The 24,201-nt window shown below is 43.7% G+C and overlaps 1 protein-coding gene across 1 annotated transcript in view; it reads right to left on the bottom strand.

Annotated features, from left to right (window-relative positions):
* The window catches only part of LMX1A (LIM homeobox transcription factor 1 alpha), a 165,322-nt gene that overhangs the window by 5,540 nt on the left and 135,581 nt on the right, over positions 1 to 24,201 (bottom strand). The window contains exons 4-6 of the mRNA XM_017886421.1: positions 5,903 to 6,075; positions 2,966 to 3,043; positions 654 to 723 (exon numbers count right to left, since the gene is read on the bottom strand). Of these exons, the coding sequence (XP_017741910.1) occupies positions 654 to 723; positions 2,966 to 3,043; positions 5,903 to 6,075 (321 nt within the window). The remainder of the gene's footprint in view (positions 1 to 653; positions 724 to 2,965; positions 3,044 to 5,902; positions 6,076 to 24,201) is intronic.

Below are 24,201 nucleotides of genomic sequence, written 5' to 3'. Positions count from 1 at the left end.
GAGAAGGCAGCATGGCCTGTGGAACACAGTGTTCCAGTTCCAGCCCCCTCCCTTACTGATCTAGGGCCACATTCAGTCTTGCAGAGCCTTTGTTTGCTCATCTGTGAGATGGGGATAATAACAACTTCTCCACTCACCTCCAGGAGTGGGTGTTGTAAAAGTCAAGTCAGCATGTATGAGAACACCAATCTATAAAACTGTTCAACAAAGGAGGGCATTGTTATTTTACATCATTATTTTTACTACTTTACATTATTTTGGAAAGAAGCAAGTCACCGAGGCATCTTCTATTAAATCAATTAGCCTGGAAGGAGAACTAAGCAAGATGAGAAACTGAACGTATCTGTGACTCTGCAAGTAGTCCTGACACATTCTCCCTGACACTGTGGTGGGATCCAGGCCCAGATGCTTTGGATAAGGTCAGTGCCATCCCCAGTCAGCAGTTCTAAGCCTGCATGCAGCCCAGGCGTCCTCAACCCTCTCACAAGTTCCTCATGGCTCAGTCCTCCCTTGAAGGCCTTATCTCTCCAGTGGGTATGGTCTAGGCTTCACTGAGTCCAGATATGTCATCCAAAGAGCTGGGTAGTGGGAGGCCTCTGGTAGGAACAGCCTGGATTCCAGCCAGAACTGCCTGGGAGGAGGCACCAGCTTACCAGAGCTCAGCCTCTGGGTGTTTTGCTGATCTTGCTGCTGCTGCTGCTGTCGCCTGGCCAGCTTCTTCATCTGATAAGGAGAGGACCACAGGATTAGAAGTCAGGTGACCTGTAGCATGTTCACATGGTAGGGTGGGGGCCTGGAAGTGACGCCTCCCCTGGGAGAGGGCTTGTTGGCAAAGCTCTAGCTCTTACTTAGGAAAGGAGCCTCAGTGGCCAGCCCCATGTACTAGAAGCATTGCAGCTGAGAGCTCTTCTACTCTGCAGCAGTATAAAGACAGCAGACTGGGAAGCAGGGATGCAGCTTGTCTTAGCAGAAACAGGGATTTTCCCTCAGCAAACAAAACTTGCTGCTTGTGGTGTGACCATTTTACATTAGGTAATAAGTGTGTGACTGTGAAATTTGCAGCCCAGGCTAGATGTATGGAACAAGAGGATACTGACAGGTTGTGATTTGGGATCAGCCAAGAGGCTGTTCCTTTCCCCCTCCCTGTCTGCTGGCCCTTAAGTTTGAGATGAGCCTATCCAGACATTCATGCCTCTTCCAAAGTACCCTACTAACATGCAAGCTTCCCTGAAGGAATATTTTAACTCAATGTTTCTCAAACTGTGTTTCATAGAGCACTAGGGTTCCATGAGATGTTGACATATACTTTGAGTGTGTGTATGTGCCTGTCCATAGGAAACACTAGATTTTTGTAAACATTTTCTCTATTGCAAGATTTTTCAGACCTTTAAATGGGCCCCTGTGCTTTATGAATCCATAGACTATAGGGCCTCTGCAACTTATTGCACCATGGAGTCTTTCTTTGGTGGAATAACACATCAATAGCCCTGTTCTGAGGATGTCATTTAGGGAAATGCTACCTTAACCAATCATGATCAAATAAAGAGATAACCTGTGATACTGTAAAGTATATATTTGGTTGTCGACCCTGTTTTTCGGCATACGATTCCTAAAATTTTTGGACTCTCTAAAGCAATACCTATTTGAATGTTAATGACTGACTGACCGCTGTCAGCCTCTAGGTAGCTTCAGAGTAGAGGCTGATAATCAGAAAGACCTGGGTGTGATTAGATGGTTGGAACATTCAGCCCCACCTCCAAACCTCTGTGGAAAAGGGATGGGCTGAAAGTTAAATTGACCATCAATGGCCAGTGATTTAATTAATCATGCCTACATAATGAAACCTCCATAAAACCCCAAAAGGATGGGGATCGAGAGCTTCCAGACAGCTGAATACACGGAGATTCCTGGAGATTGGGGTGCACAGGGAGGGCATGGAAGCTTCACACCCTTCCCCCGTTTCTCGCAATATGCATCACTTCATTTGCATCTGTTGTAATATCCTTAATAATAAAGCAGTAAATATAAGTAAATATTTCCCTGAGTTCTGTGAGATGCTCTAGCAAATTAATCAAACCCAAGGAGTGGGGTCACAGGAATCCCAATTTATAGCTAGCTGATCCGAAGCACAGGTAAAACAACCTGGAGCTTGCAATTGGCATTTGAAGGGGAGGGCAGTCTTGTGGGACCGAACCCTCAACCTGTGAAGTCTGACACTATTTCCAGGTAGAGAGTGTCAGAATTAGAGGACACCCAGTTGGTATCCACTGCACAATTGATTGCCTGCTTGGCATATGGAGAATATCTCCACATATTTTGTCACAGAAGCATTCTGCACTGATTGTTGTAGTGTAAGAGCAGAGGAAATACAGAGTTTGTTTTTTCCTCATATCCATCCACTAAAGATCAGGGCTCTTGAGAAACAGTCCACAGGACACATGTATTTTTAGAGGTAGGAAGATGAATGAGTAAAAGGTCTAAAACTAAAACCATGATGAGGGAATATAGAGCTTCATTGGATCCAGAGGACAGTATGACGGCTTGGGCCTATGTTAGTGAGGGCTGGGCCCTGGGAGAAGTAAGAAAAGGCACTCATTCCACCCTGTCATAACATTGTCTTGGACCAGTCGTATGCATGCTACTTTTAAAACAACTCTGGTATTTGTGTTAAATAAATATGAATTAAAGAACATGCTTTTACCAAAAGACACAGATGGCTGGCCAAATTCACAGTCATGGCCACTAGGAAAATACAAGCAATTTCACTAAAACAAATATCTTCTCTCTCCCCTCCTGCAGGGCTGCTGTGGCCAAAATAACTATTGATAACAGAATTTTTGAATCAAGAGAACTACTCTATCCAATGAGCTAAGGTGAGAAAACCTGGCAGCAAGTACAATGTTCTACTGTGATTATTTCAGGAAACCAGCAACACGGGGACAGATAAAAGTAAGAAAAAGGTTACCTTCGCTCTCTGGTTCTGGAACCACACCTGGACAACACGGACACTCAGCCCTGTCTCTGCAGCCAGAGTCTCTCTCACCTTGGAAAAATTGAATATGAGAAATGTAGGCACATTGGCATCTCAGGGTAGGAGGTAGAACGTCTTTTTTATAATACATGAGGAGGCCAAAAGACTGTATCTGCTCTAGGAGCTGTATAGTTTTTAATGTTGAACATAAACACAAACACGAACCATTACTTCCCTTCAGGTAGAGAGAAAGTCCTTCACCAGGTAAAGAAACAAAAGAATAATTATTAATTTACATGTGCATTCCCAAGAGGTGTTTCTGGATTTCTCTTGCTCTGGAAATTAGGCCTTCAAGTGGTTTAGACATTAGTCTATTGTTGTGCTTTAGCTATAAGCCATGCATATGCATTGACCTACTTCAGGAGATCTGAGAGTGAAAATCACTTTGGAAAAACAAATGGCTCTGTCTTGCTCTCCTCTCTTGCCTAAATTCATTGACCTTAATTTTTGGTTTTGTCCCTCATGTCTCTATGTAACTTTGGGTGTTTCACAAATATCCATATTGACTGCTACCCCAAGTGAGCCCTGCCCAAAGAGAATGAGATGAGAGCCATCTGGAATCCGGCAGAGCCAGGTAGACAACTCGGAGGCCAGCATGTGTGCTAGGGCTGTGGCGGAGACAGGACAACTGGGATCCAGATAATAAAGAGATACATGTAAACATCTGCCCACCATACAGGCACACAGTGAGGTCTGGCAAGGTGTCGAGAAAAGAAAGGGCAAGAAGCACAGATTTTCAGAGGGGGCCTGAGAGACACTGCCCTCTCTTGATTAGATCCTGGGGAGGAGATGGGATTGAAAGAGCTCCTTGAATAAACGTGTGAGTAGAGCAAACTGAGGCCTTGAGAAATACTTCCCCTTTATCATGCCACTTGGGGCAAGGCTTAGAAGTGGAATGATTAGAACAGGTTTTTACAGCACATCCTTCTGCTAAGCCAACTAAAATAGGAGTGTACTCAGGGGCCCACCTCCACCTGCTGAAACCCTATCCATTCCTCAGAGGCCCAGCTCAAAAGCCACCTGTTCCACAAAGCCTTGCCTGATTGCCTAGACCAAAGTGACCTTTCCCTTCCCTTGCTTCCTGGCTTCCCCTGTGTTATGGTCCTCAGAGCCCCCTCTCTGGTGTTACAGTAATGTGTACACGCATCTCCTTCTTGCTGGTTACCTGGAAGCTGCCCAGGACAAGCACCCAGCACAAAGCCATACATGGGCTGGGAGTTTAGTATACATGGAAGAAGTAAATAAGTGAGGAAGATTGTAATTTGTCCTGGTGCAAGCCCAATTTGGGGGCATTTCACTTTCTACCGTACCTCTCTTGGAGCATAAGGAGCTGAAAGGGCAGAAAAAGTGAGTCTGCAACTGAATCTTTCTGAAAGTCAGAAGTTGTGATAGGCTAGACTATTGCTCAATAAATATCTATCCTTCCCTCCCCTGCTCTGTGGTGGAGCACTGCACCTATGCTGGGCTAAGCCCATGCCTTGCTTTGGCCTGTGGGATGTGATATGTCTGATATCCAGCAAGAGGTTTTCGATGGGCTTCTCACTTTGACTTGGCCTCTTGCCTCCTGCCATCCTCATGAGAACAACATGCCCAGGAGAGGGCTGCTCTTTCAGCCTGGACCCTCGAATGACAGACAGGTGGAGCAGGCTGGAACCTGCACCCCACTGGGCCACAGCCAATGCACAGTCCAAGAAGGGAAAATACATGCTTGTTGGGAGCCATGATGACTTTTTGTTTGTTTGTTTTATCACAGACAAAGCTGTCTAATACAGAAAAGGATGCAGGAAAAATAATGCTAACATTTTTTCAAAATGTATTTCCCTTATGAATTTCAGTAAAGAATACCCTGTTTTCTTTATTTTTACCATGTAAAAGATAGTACTGAGTATATGACAGGCAGTCGATAAACAATAAGTACTCAATAAATGGGCGCTGCTATTTATGGCAGAAACTGCTAATTGTCCCCAATATCTATTCTTTCTTCCTCCTATGAGTAATTGAATCACTAAGTTTAGCAAGGCTCTTGGTCACCCAGACAGACTCATTTCCCAACTTTCCCTGCAGGAAGTGTGGCCACAGGACTACATTTTGGCCAACATATATGAGGAGAAATGATTTGAGCAACCCCTGGATACATCGTTAAAAAGCAGGGTGCTTGCCCTCCATTTCCTCTTTCTCTACCTGGTGACCAGAAACATGGTGACAACTGGAACAGTCACTTGAACCCAGGAGATGGATAACAGGGCCACCCACCAGCCTTGCCTTGCTCACCTCTAGACTGTGACAGAAGAGAATAAACTCCTGTCTCATTAAACCACTGTATTTTTTTACATGAATGTTCATAGCAGTCCTATTTGAAACAGTCCCAAACTAGATACAACCCCAAACACCCATCAACAGGTGCATGGACAAACCAACCATGGCACACCTCTACAGTGGAATGCTGAAATAGGAATGAATCAATCCCCAAATCATCACACCAAGTGGAAAAAGCCAGACTCAAAAAAGAGTACATACTGCAAGCCACTGTGTTTTTATACTCTTTGTTTTACAGCATCTGGGTCTACACCACAATGGGCACCTATCATTATTACTGTTCCCATTGTGCTCCATGAAATGAAAGGTATGCTCCATGAAATGAAAGGTGGAGTTGGTGTGCATGCATGAAAGCATGGGGAGAGTCTTTCACATCCTGGCCATAGCTTAGTGATCTCTGGAGTCTCCAACAGGGCTTGAGCCACCTGTGCAGGCTCTGTCTAAACAGCCTGCCTCACCACTCTGACCCCCAATGTCCACTGAGATCCCAGAGGGTTCTGAGTGCACACAGAGAAGTGGGGCCCAGCTCCTTTTCCTCCCTGCTCCCTCCTATACCTTCCTGCACGGCTTGGAGGATACTTCAAATGAGGCCTTGAATGCTCGCCTCTGTTGAGTTGTCAAGATGGTTCTCGGACGTTTGGGGCGCTTATGGTCCTTGCCTTCCTCAGCAGTTCCTTTCCCTGCCCCGTGGGCTGACTTGCAAAGACTTTCTTCATCATCACTTTTACCTAAAAGAAGCAAAAGACAATGTTGTCAGTCCCTGAAAGCCAGTTCCTAGAGCTGTATGTTATTCCATAGCAAGTCCTCCAGGACCACATTTCCAGGATGCCTTTATGTATGAGAGCAATAACCTATGTAGTATTGATTTGAAAGTTTCCAGGAAGAGGCCAAGAAAAATACTTCTAAAACCCAGAGACAGGCAGCAGAAAGTCCACCATTACACCTCAGGCTTTATCACAGCATCATATCCTGGCTCCACATTTACTAGCTGTGTGGCCTTGGGCAATGATATGGTTTGGCTCTGGGTCCGCAGAATTGTTATCTTCACATGTTGAGGGAGGGACATAGTGGGAGGTGATTGGATCATGGGGGCGGTTTCCCCTGTGCTGATCTTGTGATAGTAAGTTCTCACACGATCTGATGGTTTAAAAGTGTGTGGCTTCTTTTGCACTCTTTCTCTCCTGCTTTGCCATGGTAAGACCTGCCTTCTTCCCCTTCACTTTCTGCCATGATTGAAAGTCCCTTGAGGCTTCCCCAGCCATGCAGAACTGTGAGTCAATTAAGTTTTTTTTCCTTATAAATTACCCAGTCTCAGGTACGTCTTTATGGCAGTGTGAAAATGGACTAATACAGGCAAGTTACTTAACTCTCTAGGACTAAACGTACTCTTCTGCAAAATAGTGATATATACGAGAATCTACTTCATTGGGGTTGCTGTGAGGATTAAATGAGTTTATACTAATACGGCACTGAGTGCCCTAAATGCCAATGAGCCTTGACATATAATAAGTGCTCAAGTAGTGTTGATGATTAATATTATTTCTTAGACATCATTTTTCAAGACTAGACCTAGAGACTATGTCTGAAACTCTAGTTACTGCCAAGTGGTAGAAAATACTACTATTAAAAAGGCCATAGAGAAAAGCATTAGATCATCTGCCAGTACAGATAATTCAGAACAGACAGATAACACCGATAACTAGTCAACATTGCTTTTCTGTAAAGTAAGTAACTCTCTACTGTTAAAGTAATTGTCTAACTATTTGAAATACTTCAACTCTACAAGCAGTGAACAACACGAGGGTTAACTCTGAAGGGAAATAAAACCTCTAGTATATGTCACTTTTTTTTTTTTTCAAGCTACTTCTTACATTCCACAGACATCACACTCCTGAGAAAGTGCTTCTAGGGTCTGGGACATACCTGTGTAAGAGAGACTTCTTTTTACTTTTGGCATTAAAAGCCATAGGCAGGCCAAGTGTGGTGGTTCATGCCTATAAACCTAACAGTTTGGGAGGCCGGGGTGGGTGGATTGCCTGAGCTCAGGAGTTTGAGACCAGCCTGGGCAAAGCTCTGTCTCTACTAAAAATACAAAAAATTAGCTGGATATGGTGGCAGGCGCCTGTAATCCTGGCTACTTGGGAGGCTGATCCAGGAGAATTGCTTGAATCCGGGAAGCAGAGGTTGCAGCGAGCCAAGATCACACCACTGTACTCCAGCCTGGGTGACAGAGCAAGACTGTCTCCGAAACAAAATAATAATAATAAAAGCCATAGGCAATTCTATGCCCAAATGATCTAACAAGAACCTAATTTTTCTCTGGGTTCTCAAAGAGCTGAACTACCCTCTTTTTTCCAGTGAACATCTTTGCCTCAATGGCTTTCCCCTGTGCTAGTCCCTTCTGGCCACTTCAAGAAAGCAAAGATGAAAGGACCCACTGTGCCGGGCGCGGTGGCTCACGCCTGTAATCCCAAGCACTTTGGGAGGCCGAGGTGGGTGGATCATGAGGTCAGGAGATCGAGACCATCTTGGCTAACACGGTGAAACCCCATCTCTACTAAAACACAAAAAATTAGCCGGGCGTGGTGGCGGGCGCCTGTAGTCCCAGCTACTCAGGAGGCTGAGGCAGGAGAATGGCGTGAACCCAGGAGGCGGAGCTTGCAGTGAGCTGAGATCGCGCCACTGCACTCCAGCCTGGGCGACAGAGCGAGACTCCATCTCAAAAAAAAAAAAAGAAAGGACCCACTGTGTGTGAGCTACACATCCTTTCTCTTTCCTCCTGCCCTCCTCTGTGAAGGATGCTCATGGGCACATGCTGTTTTAGTGTAGACATTAGCTGAGTTCTCAATTTTGGCTCTGCCAGATCCAAAAAACTTATTTAATCTGAAAGGACAATGGCTGCTTCTTTCCATGAACATTTGAACAAACAAGGTTGAACATGAAGGGAACACTAAATTGTGAGTTCCTTGAGGACATGGCCCTTTCAATATAATTGAAAAGAGACCGATACAGGCAGACCTAGGTTTCCATCCCAGTTCTGACCCCATGCTGTAAGTATGGCCCTGTGCAAATTATGTCATGTTGCTGAGCCTTGGTTTCCATATCTACATAGCAACAACAATAATACCACACAGTGGGTGTCACAGAAGTAGGGTTGTTGTGTGTAAAGCAACTAACACAGTCCTGGCACTCAGGCAGCCCTTAATAGATGGTATGAAAAGGGTGTCTTTTCCTTCTGCCTCACCACTCTCAATAGTACAAATAAAAGCCCCCACAAGATTAAAGAAGAAAGTTAAAGCAAGAATCCTCATGATAAGGGGTGGCTACTCTGGCATCTTAAAGTCTGAGGTTGCTGTTTTCCAGGGGGTGACGTGGTAAGCTGATCTCAGATATAACCTTGGTGTGATTATAAAATCTTCCTAGAAGGTTTTCAGAATGGCAAGGAAAAAACAAGCACTTAAGAACTAAGAGCCTCAGGAAAATAAGAAGATCCCACAAGAGGATAAAATGTAGAAAAAAGAAAGCCATTGACGGCACAGATTTGCCCTTGCTAGACCCTATTGATCCTACTGCTCAGAGGCACCTCAAACTTTGGTGTTTAGTGAGGCCAGCAATTCTCTCTGGTGGTGGACTCCCAGGGGTAAAAACGATGCCCCTCTAGCACTAGTGATGACTTCAGTGACATTTCTGAGGAAATGGAGCTAATGCCCCACCCCAGGGATCATGCAGATCTCCTTCAAGGTAGGCAAGAAAAGAGGCTGAGTCTGCAGGCCGGGCTCACTAAAGAGAGTTGGGAAATCCCCAGTAGAGAATATATTTTAAAATGCAATTGTATTGTCTCCAGAAACCTCATGCCTCATACCAGTCTTTTCAATAAAACAGTACTTGCATTGATCCTTTTACAGTCATTCCTCACATAGTTTGATGCAAACGTATATTGATAAGCTGGATAACATAACTAATGAAAATGTAAAGTCTAAACTAATGACAATCATTCATTTATATTGATACCATCCAGGACAGCAATGTGACATGGTATCTACAAATGTATCTTTAGCATTATATAAACTCAGGTTGAAATTCTAGCTCTGCCAGTTACTGTGTTTGATTCTGAACACATCCTCAAGACTCAATTTTCTCATCAGAGAAAGTAACAGTGTTGTTGGAATTAAATGGGATGGTATATGTAAAGGATTTAGCACCATTCAGAAATAACTGGCATTTAATAAATAATAATAATCATTATTATTTCAGCATAAAAGACATATTCTTAGTTCTGACATGTGTTGTCAGTTAATTACAATCTCAGATCAGTGGGAAGTCTCAGTTAAGGTTTTACACTACAGGTGTTCAATTCTCTCTCTTTGCAGATATGACCCTAGCCAACATGTAGAGCTGGTTTTGTGGACTCTGCTTGCGTGCCTGTGAGAAGGGAGAGCAACAGAGGGAGGGGGAGTTGGAGCTGGTTGAAGAAGGAAGGTGCAATTTCTGAAGTTTGTTCAGAGCCCCAGAGGCAGGATGGCTAAGGCCCCTCTGGGGTCCTCCTACTGCTGTTGCTGTACTCAGCCTTGCCTGGGACGTGTGTACATCCCCAAAGAACTGCTGTGCCATCGTGAACCAACAGAGAAGAGAGGGGAAGAGAACACCTCCTAGGTTAGCCGTTGGGGCCTAGTTTTGGGGGAGGTGGTGAGCACCACAGGTGGCTGCTCCTTCCCTCTCTCCACATCCCCGCAAGAAAAGAGAAAAACATATTTGTTTTCAAAACGAGAAGAGAAGGGGAAAGAGGAGAAGGATTGGTTCCAGGACTCCTGCATATACTCAGGTGCATACTCAAACTTGTGCATACACAAGTCCCACAGTTGGTCCTGCCTAACCTGGCTATAGGAAAGGTGGGTCTCCCACAGTGCATATATGTGGGTTTCACAGCCCTTGAATACTGTCTGCATTTGGTCAAAAAAAGAAAAAAACACATATAAGTGGACCTGCACAGTTCAAACCCATATTGCTCAGGGTTAACGGTAGCAGCAGTAGTGGTGGTTTGTCTCTGGAGTGTTTCTCTTGCTTTTGTGGTGCATTTTCTTTCTTTGAGTCCTCTTTCCTGTTATTTGATATCTCTTCTGTCCCTTTACACCTTCCATTTTGCTTTCTAAGAAGCACTTCATGCTCTAGACCAGGAGTCTACAGACATTTCCTGAAAATGCCAGAGAGTAAATATTTTAGTCTTTGCATGCCTCACAGTCTCTGTTGCAACTACTCAACTCTGCAATTATAGCACAGAAACAACCACAGACAATGTGAATGGGCATGGCTGTGTTCCAATAAAACTGTATTTCAAAAACAGGCATCAGGCCAGATTTGGCCTGCATACCACAGTTTGCTAACCCCTGCCCTAGACCTCTCCTGACCTCTTGTTCTTCATCAAAACTTACACATCCTGTGTCCCGTTCTTCCAGCTCTGACTCAAGGCAGGAAGCACTGCTCATGGTTAGCATGGTTTGATGTGTTCTCTCCCACAATCAATAACATATATGCATTTAATAAGAAATGCCACTACCCAACAGTCACCAATGTGGAATTTTGGGCATCCTGGCACATCTGAGCCAGAGAGATTCTGAAGATAGAGGAACAGAGGAAGCTTTTGGCACCTCTCAAAGTACAGACAGATGCCACAACCCAGCTGCCAACAGGAATCTGGACCCTTGTTAACCATCACCCAGCTTCCATCTACTGTGTTGTAAATATTATGGGTATAATGGTGCCTTCTGACTCTCCTGGGGATTTTCCAAGCTGCTCTTGGGGTACTCACTGAGGCTTTTGTTTTCTCTTTCAGCAGGGGCAGACCTGCCTGACTCGGATCTCAGTTTCGCCATGAAAATATGCAGTGCCTAAAATTTACACTGATCAATTTGTTCACGAGAAAGGACATTTCTAAAAGAGCCAGGAGATTGCCCCCAGAACCAAGAGGAGTACTGGAGAGCAGAAGATGAAGAAAAACCTTTAAACAGCAGAGCAGTGAAGTGGAGGGAGAGGCGGCCCCTCTCCTTTGCCAGAGACTCCCACTCCCAGATGCAGGCCAGAGCGATCCCTCATAATTTAAGCTGACACCCCTCAGCGGAGATGAAAGGAACACCACTCGCTGCTCTCCAACAACAAATGTCAGCATCCCTGGAGGCCATTTAGACACAAACACAGCATAAATCTGACTCCTAGTGGGGAAGTCCAGAGATTAAGTCTCCACACACAGCCTACCAGAGTGAAATGAATTTGCTTGGCACAAAGTTTGAACATGTTTCTCAGGGCCTTTCTTTCCCCTTTCTTTAAAAAAAAAAATCTGGAATGGCTCAGGGCTGTTTTTTCCCCCTTGCTGTTCCTCCCACTCGTTTATGACATAAGCAATGGCAGATGAAAGACCCAGCCATGGTTTATGGCTCAGAGACGGAGCTGCACTACCTGTGGGGCCTCAGAGATTCATTTCAGGTTGTTGGAAAAATCCCAACGGCCCATAAACAGGGCAAGAGATATCTGAGTTTGGCCTAGGAGGCGAGGATGAGGGAGGGGATGACAGACCTTCATGCTAGGGCAGGGAGAGGCAGGAACGGGCCTCAGATGCTTCCCCAGTGATGAGCCTCATAAATGTCTTTTAGACAGGGGGAGTAGAGGAAGGGTCTGGGATTTGTTGTGAGGGGAGGGAGGAGGGAAAGAAAGAAGGGAGGAATTTATGAAGACAGGATATATAGGAAGCTATTCAGTCCCTGCCCTGCACTGTATGACTAGAATTCCATTCTCCCTGAGAATAGCAGCCGTCAGCTCTCAATGCAGTGAACTCAAAGCAGCATTTAAAATCCAAGAGGCAAAAAGTGCAGTTCTCTAGAAAAGCAAAGTCCATGTAGCTACTGTTTTGAAACTGTCTGACACATAGTTCTTCAAGGAAGTTTCAACTCAGACCAAAAACAATTTCTGGTAAAAGATTTGACTTGGAGCTCTTTCATTTAGTCTTACACTCAGTAAGCATTTATTACCGGCTCATGTGTGGAGCACTGCACAGGGACAATCCTAGGATCCAGGGATGATGAAGATTCAGCCTCTGCTCTCACAGAGATATGTGATTAGTAGAGGAGAAAGACCCAGCACCAAAATAATAACTGCACAGAGGAGTTAAGAGAGGGGACTAGGGAAGGGTTCACAGTGCAGGTGTCACTTGAGCTGAAAACGAATGACACAAATGGTGACCAGGAGTTGCCAGGGAGAAAAGGGGAGACAGAGCACTTTATGCCAAGGGCACAAAATATCTAATGACATGGAAATAAGACATTGACCTGGAATGGAGGCTCCTCAAATATGAATGTTCCTGGCATTCCACTACACATTCAGCACTGTTTCTAGCACTGTGAGGGGATAAAGAAGAAGAACCCCTTGCTCTTAAGGAACATAAAACTGAGTTAGAGTGCGTTGGCATGTAAAAGATAATAAAGTATATAAAAGTGTATGTGGTTAAGTTCTTCAGGCATAGTAAAAACCAAAAAAAAAAAAAGTGTGAGCATTTAGAAAAGAGGAGTATTGATTAGTCAGAGAAGTTAATGAATGAAGAAGGCTTCCAGGTAAGGAAGGAGAGGATTTAGAAAGCCCAATGGGAGGAAGGAGGTGTTACAAAGGACAGGAAGAAAAGAGAGAAGGTGTGTGCAGAGATGAGTGTTGGACCTTTGGGGCCTCAGACAGCCTTTCATGGCATGGAAGGTCTTATTGGAACACTCCACCTAACCGAGGAATAAACATAGCCTCAAAGAGGTGCAGGAACTGGTCTCAACAGCCACAGGGCATAGGTGGCAGGGTCAGGCTTCATGCAAGGTTTGTCTACTTCCAAGACGAGGCCCAGAGGCACCCCTGCAGGGAGAAAAGGAACAGGCTGTTTAGCCAGCATATCAGACATAGTAAGCAACTGACAGTCACCTGTACATGCCCTGGGCCAAGTGTGCTGAAAATCAAATGCTTTGTCTCCCATTAATTACTAATAACCACTAAAGATTACTCTTTCTATGGGAAGGTGTGTGGAGTGGTGGAAAGTAATTTTGGCTGTAAAATAGGAGACCTGGATCTTAGTCCTAATTTTGCTACTAAGCTGTGTGACCTTGGATAAAATTCCTCATGTCTCTGAGATGCAATTTCTACATCTATGAGATGAATTAAAAATTCCTTATCTAATGCTTGTCATGGCATCACTTTATAATTGCATTGTTTCACTGTTTCCACCACAACCCTATGAGGCAGGAAATGCCTTGTTATCAGTTTTTTACAAATGAGCAAACTGAGGCCCAAGAAGAAAGTAAGGTGATCTTTTGCCCAAGGACACACAGCTGGGATGCTCTTTCTTCAACCCCTATCTCTCCCTGCCTTCTTGACTTGCCTCACGGGTTGTTGTAAAGATCCAAGGATATGTGGTGCTTGCAAAATATCAGGTGCTGTCTAACTGCAGGCAGCATTATTGTTATTAAAGAGTGAGGAAAGAAAGAAGGTTTTCTGGAGGGGGTGAAAAGTTGACCCTGAGCTCCTGCTGGAAAAACCATTCTTTTCAGTACAAAAGGGGCAGAGCTTATTTTAAATCCCCATATCTCCCCAGGCCCTCCCATCTCCCCCGCTACACCCCCCAACTACCCTGCCCCACCACTGCAATCCCCACCAGGGCGAATGCAAGGAAAATCTCCAAGCACAGTGCACTAAGCACTCCAGGAGCAGAGCAGACAGAAACCAAGCTGCATGCCGGAGTCAGGCCGTAGGTAAAGTGTCCCAAGAAAGACACCTTTGTTCAAAGATGTCCACTGCAGATGGGGGTTTCTGTGCCAGGCAGGGGGAGGGGCCGGGCAGGTCAGAGGCAGGGCATTCCAGCTCAGACGTCCAGGCAGGCCCCAAAGGGGAGCTGTGTGTCTCCACTCTGAGTGCTGGCAGCCAGCCACAGCCTGGATGCCTCTCCCTTTGCTTTCCTCAGCTGCCTGGTGCTCATGAAGGGAGACCTTGTGCTTGGGAGGTATTCAGGAAAACAGGACAGTATTGGGACTGATTGGTAGAATTACTGTGGATTTGCATCAGTTTCAGGACTTTTCACATTTGGATAGATCTGAAGCTAACACCTACCTTAGCTCTGTCTCTCTTCTACACACACACACACACACACACACACACACACGTGCGCGCGCGCGCACTCTCTCTCTCCATCATTCCCTCTCTGAATTTTTCCATCTCTTTCTCTCTCCTATCTAATAAAAACATGGCCACATGTAGTCCAAACTGATAAGTATGGGTGTATACTGCATGTACCTACACACAGATTTGTCAGACACTGCAAATACTGGCAACTGAAATATCAGAAGATTCCTCCCCACCACCATCACTGTATTCAAATCAAGCCTGGGTAAATATACTAACTGAAACCATAACTTGTTTTGTTTTGATTTGGCAGGCCTCCAAGAAGGAGACTGTAGAGCTCATAACAAGTTGATTCAGATGTTTGGGGCTCAGAGCTCAGTCTAGATAAAGCTCATTAATCCAGCTTCCCTATGGTTCACTAGGCTTAGAGTATTATGTGCATGACATTGTATTAGGTTCAAATGAATATGGTTTGAGTGTGTTTGTCCTAATTTGGGAAGTAACTTAAGTGGATCGAATACCATCTCTCTTTGGAGTAGTCCAATTTTCTATATTAATTACTAGTCTTTTGAAGGATAAATTATCTGAGAAAATTAAATTGTTTCTAGGCCAGGGTTGGAAGACAAAGGGTTAATTATCTCTCCAAATTGAAAAAGACCAAGACAACAATCCTGTAAGTGGCTAGGGAGGTGGGTAAGTTGACGAACACTCAAAATGTTCTCATTGCAAAAGTGAGTCCTTGTTGGTCAAATTCACTGTGGTCTTAAACATAGAGAGAGGTTGCCTGAATGACCACAGCTGATCAGACTGCTTGAGCCCTTTGCTGAGACACTGTGGTTCCTGAACAGGCCCTGTGTTGATTTGGAGAGGAAAGCAGAGGCCCATACCCAGCCGGGTCTATGCCTTCAGACTCCAGTCCATTCCATAAACCACTGACAGGCTATCCAAAAGAGCAAGGTAAAACAGGGTCAGATACCTAGCCTTTGTTCTTACCTCCGCTACTCACCAACTGTGTGACCTAAGGCAAATGACCTTAACTTGCCTAGGACTGGGAGGAGGTTTGGGAGGAAATGGAGATTCACTGCTAATGAATACAGGATTTCTTTTGGTGGTGGGGTGGCGGGTGATGAAAAACGCTCTAAAATTGACTGTGATGGTTGTACAACTCCAAATACACTAAACGCTACTTAATTGTACACTTCAAGAAAAAAAAATGACCGAACCTCTCTAAACCCTACTTTTCTATTTGTAAAATCAGAAGAATAAAGACCTGTCAAGCCACCCTGATAGGATTGTTATGAACACAATACAGACACAGCAGACAAATGCACTTTGAAAAAAGTTGTAATAAAAGTGTAAGATATTTCAAATATTTTTATTATGACTCTTGGCTGTTTATGAACTTACCACGTATCCCCACTGGCTAAGAAACTCAAACTCCTCATATGGAAAATTCCATCATTTAACAACTCCAGCTTCAGTGTGCCTACGACGTGTAGCCACTCTTTTAGACCCAGAACAAGGAGGAATGGACAAGATCAAGACAGCCTCTGCCTTAGAAGATGGTGAGTAAAGAAAAACAGAAAAGAAAACAGAGCAATGGAATAAAGAATGACTGAGGGAGTAAGAAAGGCTTCTTAAGTTCACAGTTCTGTGCTAACAGGGAGGTCCAAATCTATCTGCTCCTTGCAGCCTCCCTCAGCTCCTGTCCATGGTAATTTCTTCCCTTTCCAAATACCCAGAACACGTGTTTGTCTATCTCAAATACTTTAGTTACTGAAGCATATTCAAACAAGGAGACAATTTTGTATGTTGTCTTACATTATTCTCCAACCATTTTAGTGGACAACAGTATCATAAGTTCTAAGCATGAACTTTTTTAAAACAACTAGTGTACTACACCAATATAAAGATTCTGTTTTAACCTACTTCTGGAGGCAGTATAACAGAGTGATTAAGAAAGATGCTTCGGACTCAAATATTTTGCTCTGTCACTTACTAGCTAGTGGTCTTGGCCAATGATATGGTTTGGATCTGTGTCCCACCCAAATCTCATGTTGAACTGTAATTCTCAATGTTGAAGGCAGGGCCTGGTGGGAAGTGATTGGATCATGGGGGCAGTTTCTCATGGTTTAACACCATCCCCCTTGGTGTTGTCATGATGATAGTGAGTCCTTATGAAATCAGGTTGCTTAAAGGTGTGTGACACCTCTTTCCTCCTTCTCTTGCTTCTGCTCCACCATGTAAGATGCCTGGATCCCCATTCACCTTCCTCTATGATTGCAAGTTTCCTGAGACTTCCCCAGAAGCCAAGCAGATGCCTCCATGCTTCCTGTACAGCCTCTGGAACCATGAGCCAATCAAAACTCTTTTCTTTGTAAATTTCACAGTCTCCGGTATGTCTTTATAGCCGTGCAAGAACAGACTAATACAGCAAAAATTCCCTCTGCATTAAGTCTAGGCAGCCCCATCTATAAAATGGGATTGTTTGGTGGCTCAAGCCTGTAATCCCGGCACTTTGGGAGGCCGAGACGGGCGGATCACGAGGTCAGGAGATCCAGACCATCCTGGCTAACATGGTGAAACCCCGTCTCTACTAAAAAATACAAAAAACTAGCCGGGCACGGTGGTGGGCGCCTGTAGTCCCTGCTACTCGGGAGGCTGAGGCAGGAGAATGGCGTAAACCCGGGAGGCGGAGCTTGCAGTGAGCTCAGATCCGGCCACTGCACTTCAGCCTGGGCGACAGAGCAAGACTCCGTCTCAAAAAAAAAAAAAAAAAAAGGGGTTTGTTAAAGCACCTACCCCAACAAGATAGTTACAGGAACTGAAGGGGGAACAGTGTTTACGGTATCTAGTCAATTGTAAGAAATTAACAAATGCTGGCTAATTTTCATCAGCATTTTAAGTTTGTTTATCTTCTATATAATTAGAATAAGCTTCCAGAAAACAGAGGTCAAGTCTGAATCATCTTTGTATCCTCCACAACACAACAACATTGAGTACTCGGGAGATTAATAATTAGCTGCTGAATAGCTTGTATTTCAGTTAATACAGAAGGAACAGAAATAAGCCAAAGGCCACACTGGCAATGCATTGCACAAACAAATGCACTGTAGAGTTCTGCCTTTCCATTTTTTTCACAAATCAATTCACCAGTGCCAACCAGTAACTTCCAGTCACTATAGAAATTATTAGCTACCTCCATAGTTAGGGTTCACCTGGGATGAAACGTATTTCCTTTGAACTACAATCTGAATCTCTTTCACATTGATATTGATGCTACCAACGGTCCACCTTCTCATTAGTACCCATCCAGTTATGTTTCAATAGGAAGATAGGAGAGCAGGTCATGAAAAAGAGAACCCCAAATTATGCTAATTAGGGATAGAGAGGAGGGAGACTGAAGAAAATAAAATGCAAACAGGGCAGAGAAGGTGAACAGCACTGTGGAGCACATAAAATCAGCAATTTGTCATTCAGCCAGTCCTCATGTGACTACAACACATAGTTTCCAAGGATAGCTTAGGGGAAGGAGGGAAGCACTTGGTCAGGAGGACCTCAGCCCTGGCAGATTGGGCTGCTTCCCAGCTGAGAAATCTTGGACAGACCTTCCCATAGCCATGCTTCGTCATGGGTGGGAATACAAGATTAAGTGAGGAAAGCAGAAATATTGTTTGCAAGGAAAGCTTGCCCTAGACTGCTATAAACTGATTATAATTGTATGCAGTGAACTCCACTACAACCATTCAGAAATTATTTATGGTTATTTCCTTTCGGTGAAATTGAGTGTCTCGAGATTATCTTAATGTTGATGAAATCATTGCTGACAGTACCATCACAAACACTTTGTGTAATTAGTTAGCCTTGAATTTCTAACATTAAAAACTCTTCAATACTGTCATTACTTATAAAAGACAGAGTTTATTGTTGAAATAGGGGTTAGAGGAAAAACATTGTTACTCTGAAGCTAAGACAGCTGTAATTACAGTCTGGACTCTAGGGCCATGGTTTTCAAAATGAGCATGTCCCCGAATCACCTAGTGGGCTGGTGAAAACACCAGTTGCTGATACAGTGGGTCTGGGATGGGGTCCGCGACTTTCTCTTTCTACCCATTTCCCAGGTGATGCTGCTGCTGCTGCTGCTGCTGCTGCTGCTGCTGCTGCTGCTGCTGCTGCTGCTGCTGCTGCTGCTGGTCCAGGAACCACACCTTTAGAATCACTGATCCAGAATGTTTCTCCCTCTCTCTTTCCCCACTCCTACACTCCCACCCCTGCAGGCACACACAAGGAGGTTGGGTAAGAGCTTCTGAAGAGATGTGAGCAAACACAGCACATTCTTACTTTCAGTCAACAGAATCTTCATGCCTTTTCAACTATTTCAACCAGCTCTTCAGAGTGATTCCTGCTAGTTTTGATAATAGTGGGAGAATGGAAAATTTTTTTACAACCATCTTTTCCTCTTTAAAAATAATGGTATGACTGGAGGAAAAGGTGAGGATGAGTATAAGGTAACCTAAGATGGGCAGGCGCAGGACTGGTCCTTGTTGTGCATCATTGGGAAGTACACCACCAAGCACAAAGTCAGGCCTCTCTCCTCTCTATCAGTGTGATGGCTGTTAAGCACCAGAGCCATGGACAGCTAAGTGGGTAAGCAGGCAGTGAGCCCCTGAAAGGAATCTGCATCATGATTCGTCTCTCCTTTACCTTCATGCTCAAGGTGCTCTCTTCCACCTCTATTCCCTATCATCTATTCCTGGACTGAGGCAAAGTGCTGAACAGCCCTTCTGTTTGCAAGACTGGTGAATTCAAAGTCATGCATCTCTCACAAAGCACAAATGTCATCCAATGTGTGGGCTTCGCTCAGTGTCCTAGATCAAGTCTTTCAATGAGTCCTCCCTCACAGTCAGCTGTTTCACCTCCATCAGTGCCAGTGAGAGCTAGAGCAAGAGATTATTGGGAAGCATGGCAAATGAGAAAAAACTTGCCATTGTGGGTGCAGCTGAGCTTCAGGAATCATAGGTGGCTGATGAGCTATGACAGCAGCTGGTAAAGAGGTGCTGAGCTTAACCTTGCTGTCAGGTTCTAAGTTAACATTGCTTCTTTTTGTATCAAATGCCTTGCTCTATATAATGGATGTGCATCTGGGAAGTTGTACATAGACCAAACTTCTGTAAGGTTGAATTTTATTTTCCCAATGAAGGAGTTCTTAGTTACATAGATGCTTTATCTTCAGGGATAAATATTTTTTAGTATGTAGAGGATCCTCATACTTCCATCATCACGTATTCATCTAAACATATTTGTTGTGCAAAGTGCTTAATATACATCCGTGAACAAGGCAGAGTCCCTGTCTTCACCACAGTCTGGTGGAGGAGAAGAAAGATTAACAGGCCTTTACAAGACAGGCTAAGAAGTGTTTTGGTAAAGTACAAGATACTGAAGGAATACAGTGGAGGGGCATCTAATGTGGTCTCAGGGGATCAGGGCAGGCTTCCTCAAGAAGGCTTGCAGAAAGAGAATGGATTTAAATTTACATAAATTTAAAATGAAGGACAAAGAAAAATATTCTAGCACAAGAGAGCAGACAGGAGCATGGACAGTGAAGGAGGGGTTAGCAGAGCTGACAGAGCAGAGACTTGGTTTCAGTTTTTTAAACACAGAGCCAGCCAGGCATGGTGGCTCACGCCTACAATCCCAGCACTTTGGGAGGCTGAGGTGGGTTGATTGCTTGAGCTCAAGAGTTTAAGACCAGCCTAGGCAACATGGTGAAACCCTATCTCTACTAAAAACAATACAAAAATTAGCTGGATATGTTGGCACACACCTGTAATCCCAGCTACTTGGGTGGCTAAGGCAGGAGAATCACCTGAACCCAGGAAGTGGAGGTTGCAGTGAGCCAAGATTGAGCCACTGCACTCCAGCCTGGGCAACAGAGTGAGGCCCTGTCTCAATAATACATACATACATACATACATACATACATACATACACACACACATACATACATACATACATATAATGCAGAGCCAACAAAGGGAAATGGTTAAGAATGGTCTAGAGCTTTGAGTCAAAGAAACCTGGAATTCAATGCCGGCTCTTTTGGGAAAAAATTACTTATTTCCCCAAATTTCAGCTTCTTGTACTGAGCACCATAGTATCCATTCAAGAAATTCAAATTATTAATATTTTCATCACAACTAAGTAATATTACATACCCTATGCAAAAGGGTCTTATTAATATGAGCAATGACCAAAAGTCTTGGTTTTGTTTTTTTAAAACAAAAGAAAGGAAATGGAAAAATAAAACTCTAGTCACTAGCTAGGGAGATAGTCACACAGGCAGATAATTACAATATCATTTGAAGAGATTCTTTCATTCACGCATTCGGCAAACATTTACTTACTTCACATAATGTTGTAGCGACTATTGTTCTTGGTTCTGGGAATACAGTAGTGAATATAACAGACAGGACCTCTTACTCTTGTGGAACTTGCCTTTATTTGGAGAAGGTATATCAAAGAAATAAAGCATGATCTATGCCATTTTAGAATCTAAATAAAATTTAAACAGGGAAAAGTGATAAGCATAGATTGAAAACAGTGACTGATGGATAAGTCAGTAGTGACGGATGTTACTTTGGAGAGAACAGTGCTATAGTTCAGATAGCACCTGCTGCAGCTCCTCCATGGTGCCAGCTCATACCTGACAGGCCCACTGCAGCTTCAGCTTCTACAAGATGCCTGCAGCAGTTACATCATTTCCTCACTCTGTCCCTCAGCTTGCAAGTAGTAGCAGCTTTCTTTTGTTGCTAATTTGTAGATTTTCTTGCCCGGTCTGTTTGTATCTCAACAACCTCAGCAGCCATCTAATCACTTCTCTGTATCAAACTCTCTCTGCTCTAAAAGTCAACAGTTGTGTCTTCTCCCCAGGCTGGCCCCTGGATGATTTAGTTCTTCAGGGTGTCAAAAGATTTCACAGTTTGGGCAACAGTCCCTTCACTTGCCAGGTAAGCACCTCCACACACTTGATTTCACTAGCCATATTGAAAACTAAGTTAGCTCAAATCATCTTCTCATTTCCTTTGTTATCTTCCTTGGACCTGGCTTTGAAAGGCTTATCCTAGAGTAGCAGTTAGGTAATGAGACATGGCAAACATTCACCCCAGGATTTAGACTTTAGGTCCAGAATTCACTGGAAATTAGTACTAAAGTTCTACAAGCAGTCAGCACCATGGCCAGATCCAAGAGGCCACAGGCAAAAACCAGAGGCCAGAAAGGACTCTAAAGGAAACTTACTCCAGAGACCAAAGAGAGGAACTGGATACCTTATCATCTTTGCTTGTAGAGCCACTCCTCAATTTGTGTCCACTATCTGTACTGCTGTGTCATATATAGACCAAACAATTAAAGAGACAGGTTTTTTCCACATGTTGCATCACCTCTAGGAACAGTTAAAACAGAAATGATCTCTGTAATGACAAGTTGATGGGTGCTGACAAGTTGATGGGTGCAACACACCAACATGGCACAAGTATACATATGTAACAAACCTGCACGTTATGCACATGTACCCTAGAACTTAAAGTATAATAATTTTTTTAAAAGTAAAAAAAAAAAAAGAAAAGAAATGATCTCTGCAGCTTGTCCTGAAAGTGATCTATCAGATTTCATCAAATATCAGCTGCCTTTAATTTATAAAATATGTCATTATTTTATGGACCACCAAAAAAGGAAAAAAAAGTGGCCATTTAAACTTTGATACAACGCTTTCTCACCATATCAACTGTGAATCAGATCTCAATTTTGGATACATTAAAACACAACCCAAGAAAAGTGTCTTAGAACATGAAACACAGCATCACCTCTGCTTAAGGTACTCAAGTCCTCTTAACCAGAGAAACTGCTTAAGGGACTGCTCATCTAGAAAACCCCAAGATTCAGGACCTTGGGGAGAGAATTCATTTACGGAAGCTAGAGATGGCACCCCCCGCCCCCGTGATTTCTATTATTAGTCCCAACTCCTTCACATGTTCCCAACTATCTCTTTGGCCACGTTTATGACCCCAAATGAGGCAGCACAAGAACCCCACAGTGGGTGGGAGGAAGCCTGATACTAAACCTGCTTCTACCAGTTACTACAACATGGCCTTGAACAAGGCACTTAACCTCAATTTTCTCAGCTATGAAATGAGGGAGTTGTGATAAATGTCTTAGATTCCTTTCAACACAATCGTCTATGTTGACAAATGAAAGGAGAAAATATTAACAAATCTGCTGTCTGGTTATGATCACTGAACTGAACACTGGTTCTCAATCAGGAGTATTTTTTTATTTTTTATTTTTTTTTGGTCTCTCAGGGATATGTGTAAATGTATGAGGGCTCTTTTTTTCTGGTTGTTAGTGGAGGGAGGCCATAGATGCAATACAGCAACTTGCCTCACCAAAAATGCCAATAATACTTAAATTGGGAAATGCAGACTAAGACTGTTATGGACTGAAGGTTTGTGTCCCCCTGAAATTCATAGGTTGAAATCCTAAGCTCTAATGTGAGTGTTTTAAAAGGTTAGGCTTTTGGAGGTAATTAGGTCATAATGGGGGAACCCTCGTGAACGCTTTCAGTGACCTTTTAAAGGAACTCCAGAGATCATTCTCATTCTCTTTTTGCCACTTGAGGATACAAGGAAAAGTCAGCAATCTGCAACCCAGAAGAGGGGTCTCTCCAGAACCCAACAATGGTTGGACTCTGACCTCAAACTTCTAGCGACAAGAACTCTGAGAAATAAATTTTTGTTGTTTATAAGCCACCCAGTTTATGGCATTTTGTTATTGCAGCCTGAGCAGACAAAACAGGAATATTCTGAGAAGGTGTTTATGATGATGAACAGAAATCTATCTCTCAGTTTGTGTTCTTTTTGCATAAAGATTTCTGTCTAACTTAATTTTGTTATGGTGGTTTAACATGGATAGCTCTAGGAGCTGTCACTTAGGCAATGCCCAAGGAAACCCCCCAGTTTGCTATCCAGATGGTAATCTGTGTCTTAATATTATCCTATGAATTTCTCAAGTTTCATGTTTCCTGGTGGCAGGAACAGCCCTACATATTGGACAATAACTTTATCTCTGGGCTGAGGTAAGTGGAACCAACAGGTTTCCACTGCCACGCCACATTGCTCACAAATCACTACATGAATGTGGATGTCTGACTTACCCTCCAGCTGCCCCTTGCTGCAATATGCTGCAAAACAGCACAGGGTCTGAGAATAAAGAAACTTGGAGAGCATCTAGAGCAACAATTTCACATTCACTTTTCCTCAGATAGGAAACTGAGTCACAGATAGGGAAAGGAACTTATCCAAGATCATACGCCTACTTAATAGTCCCCATATCTAGGATTCAAGTCTCTTGGCTCAGGTCCAGTGCTCCTTCACCATTCCAAGTGTCTGTCACAGGTCATGAGAGGAGAAAGTCCCAGCAGTTCCAATTCAGTGTCCTGCAGAGCAGACTGGAGAACTCTTGCCCACTGCCCAGGGAATGGGGTGTGATCACACCACTAACCCCATGCACTCAACTCAGAAGGTGGAGCACTAACACTCTGAACATTTGTTGATAAAAAAAATTTTCCTTAAAGTAAATTATTCTACCTTCTAGTTCACTAACTAGACCTTGTAGAAACAATTAGTTTTTTTTTTTTTTTTTTTTTTTTTTTTTTTTTTTTT

Source organism: Rhinopithecus bieti, unplaced genomic scaffold (genome assembly GCF_001698545.2).
Source record: "Rhinopithecus bieti isolate Rb0 unplaced genomic scaffold, ASM169854v2 scaffold_15436, whole genome shotgun sequence".
NCBI classification, from domain to species: Eukaryota; Metazoa; Chordata; class Mammalia; order Primates; family Cercopithecidae; genus Rhinopithecus; species Rhinopithecus bieti.
The sequence above is the reverse complement of the archived record's forward strand: the minus strand, read 5'-3'. Positions and strand labels throughout refer to the sequence as shown.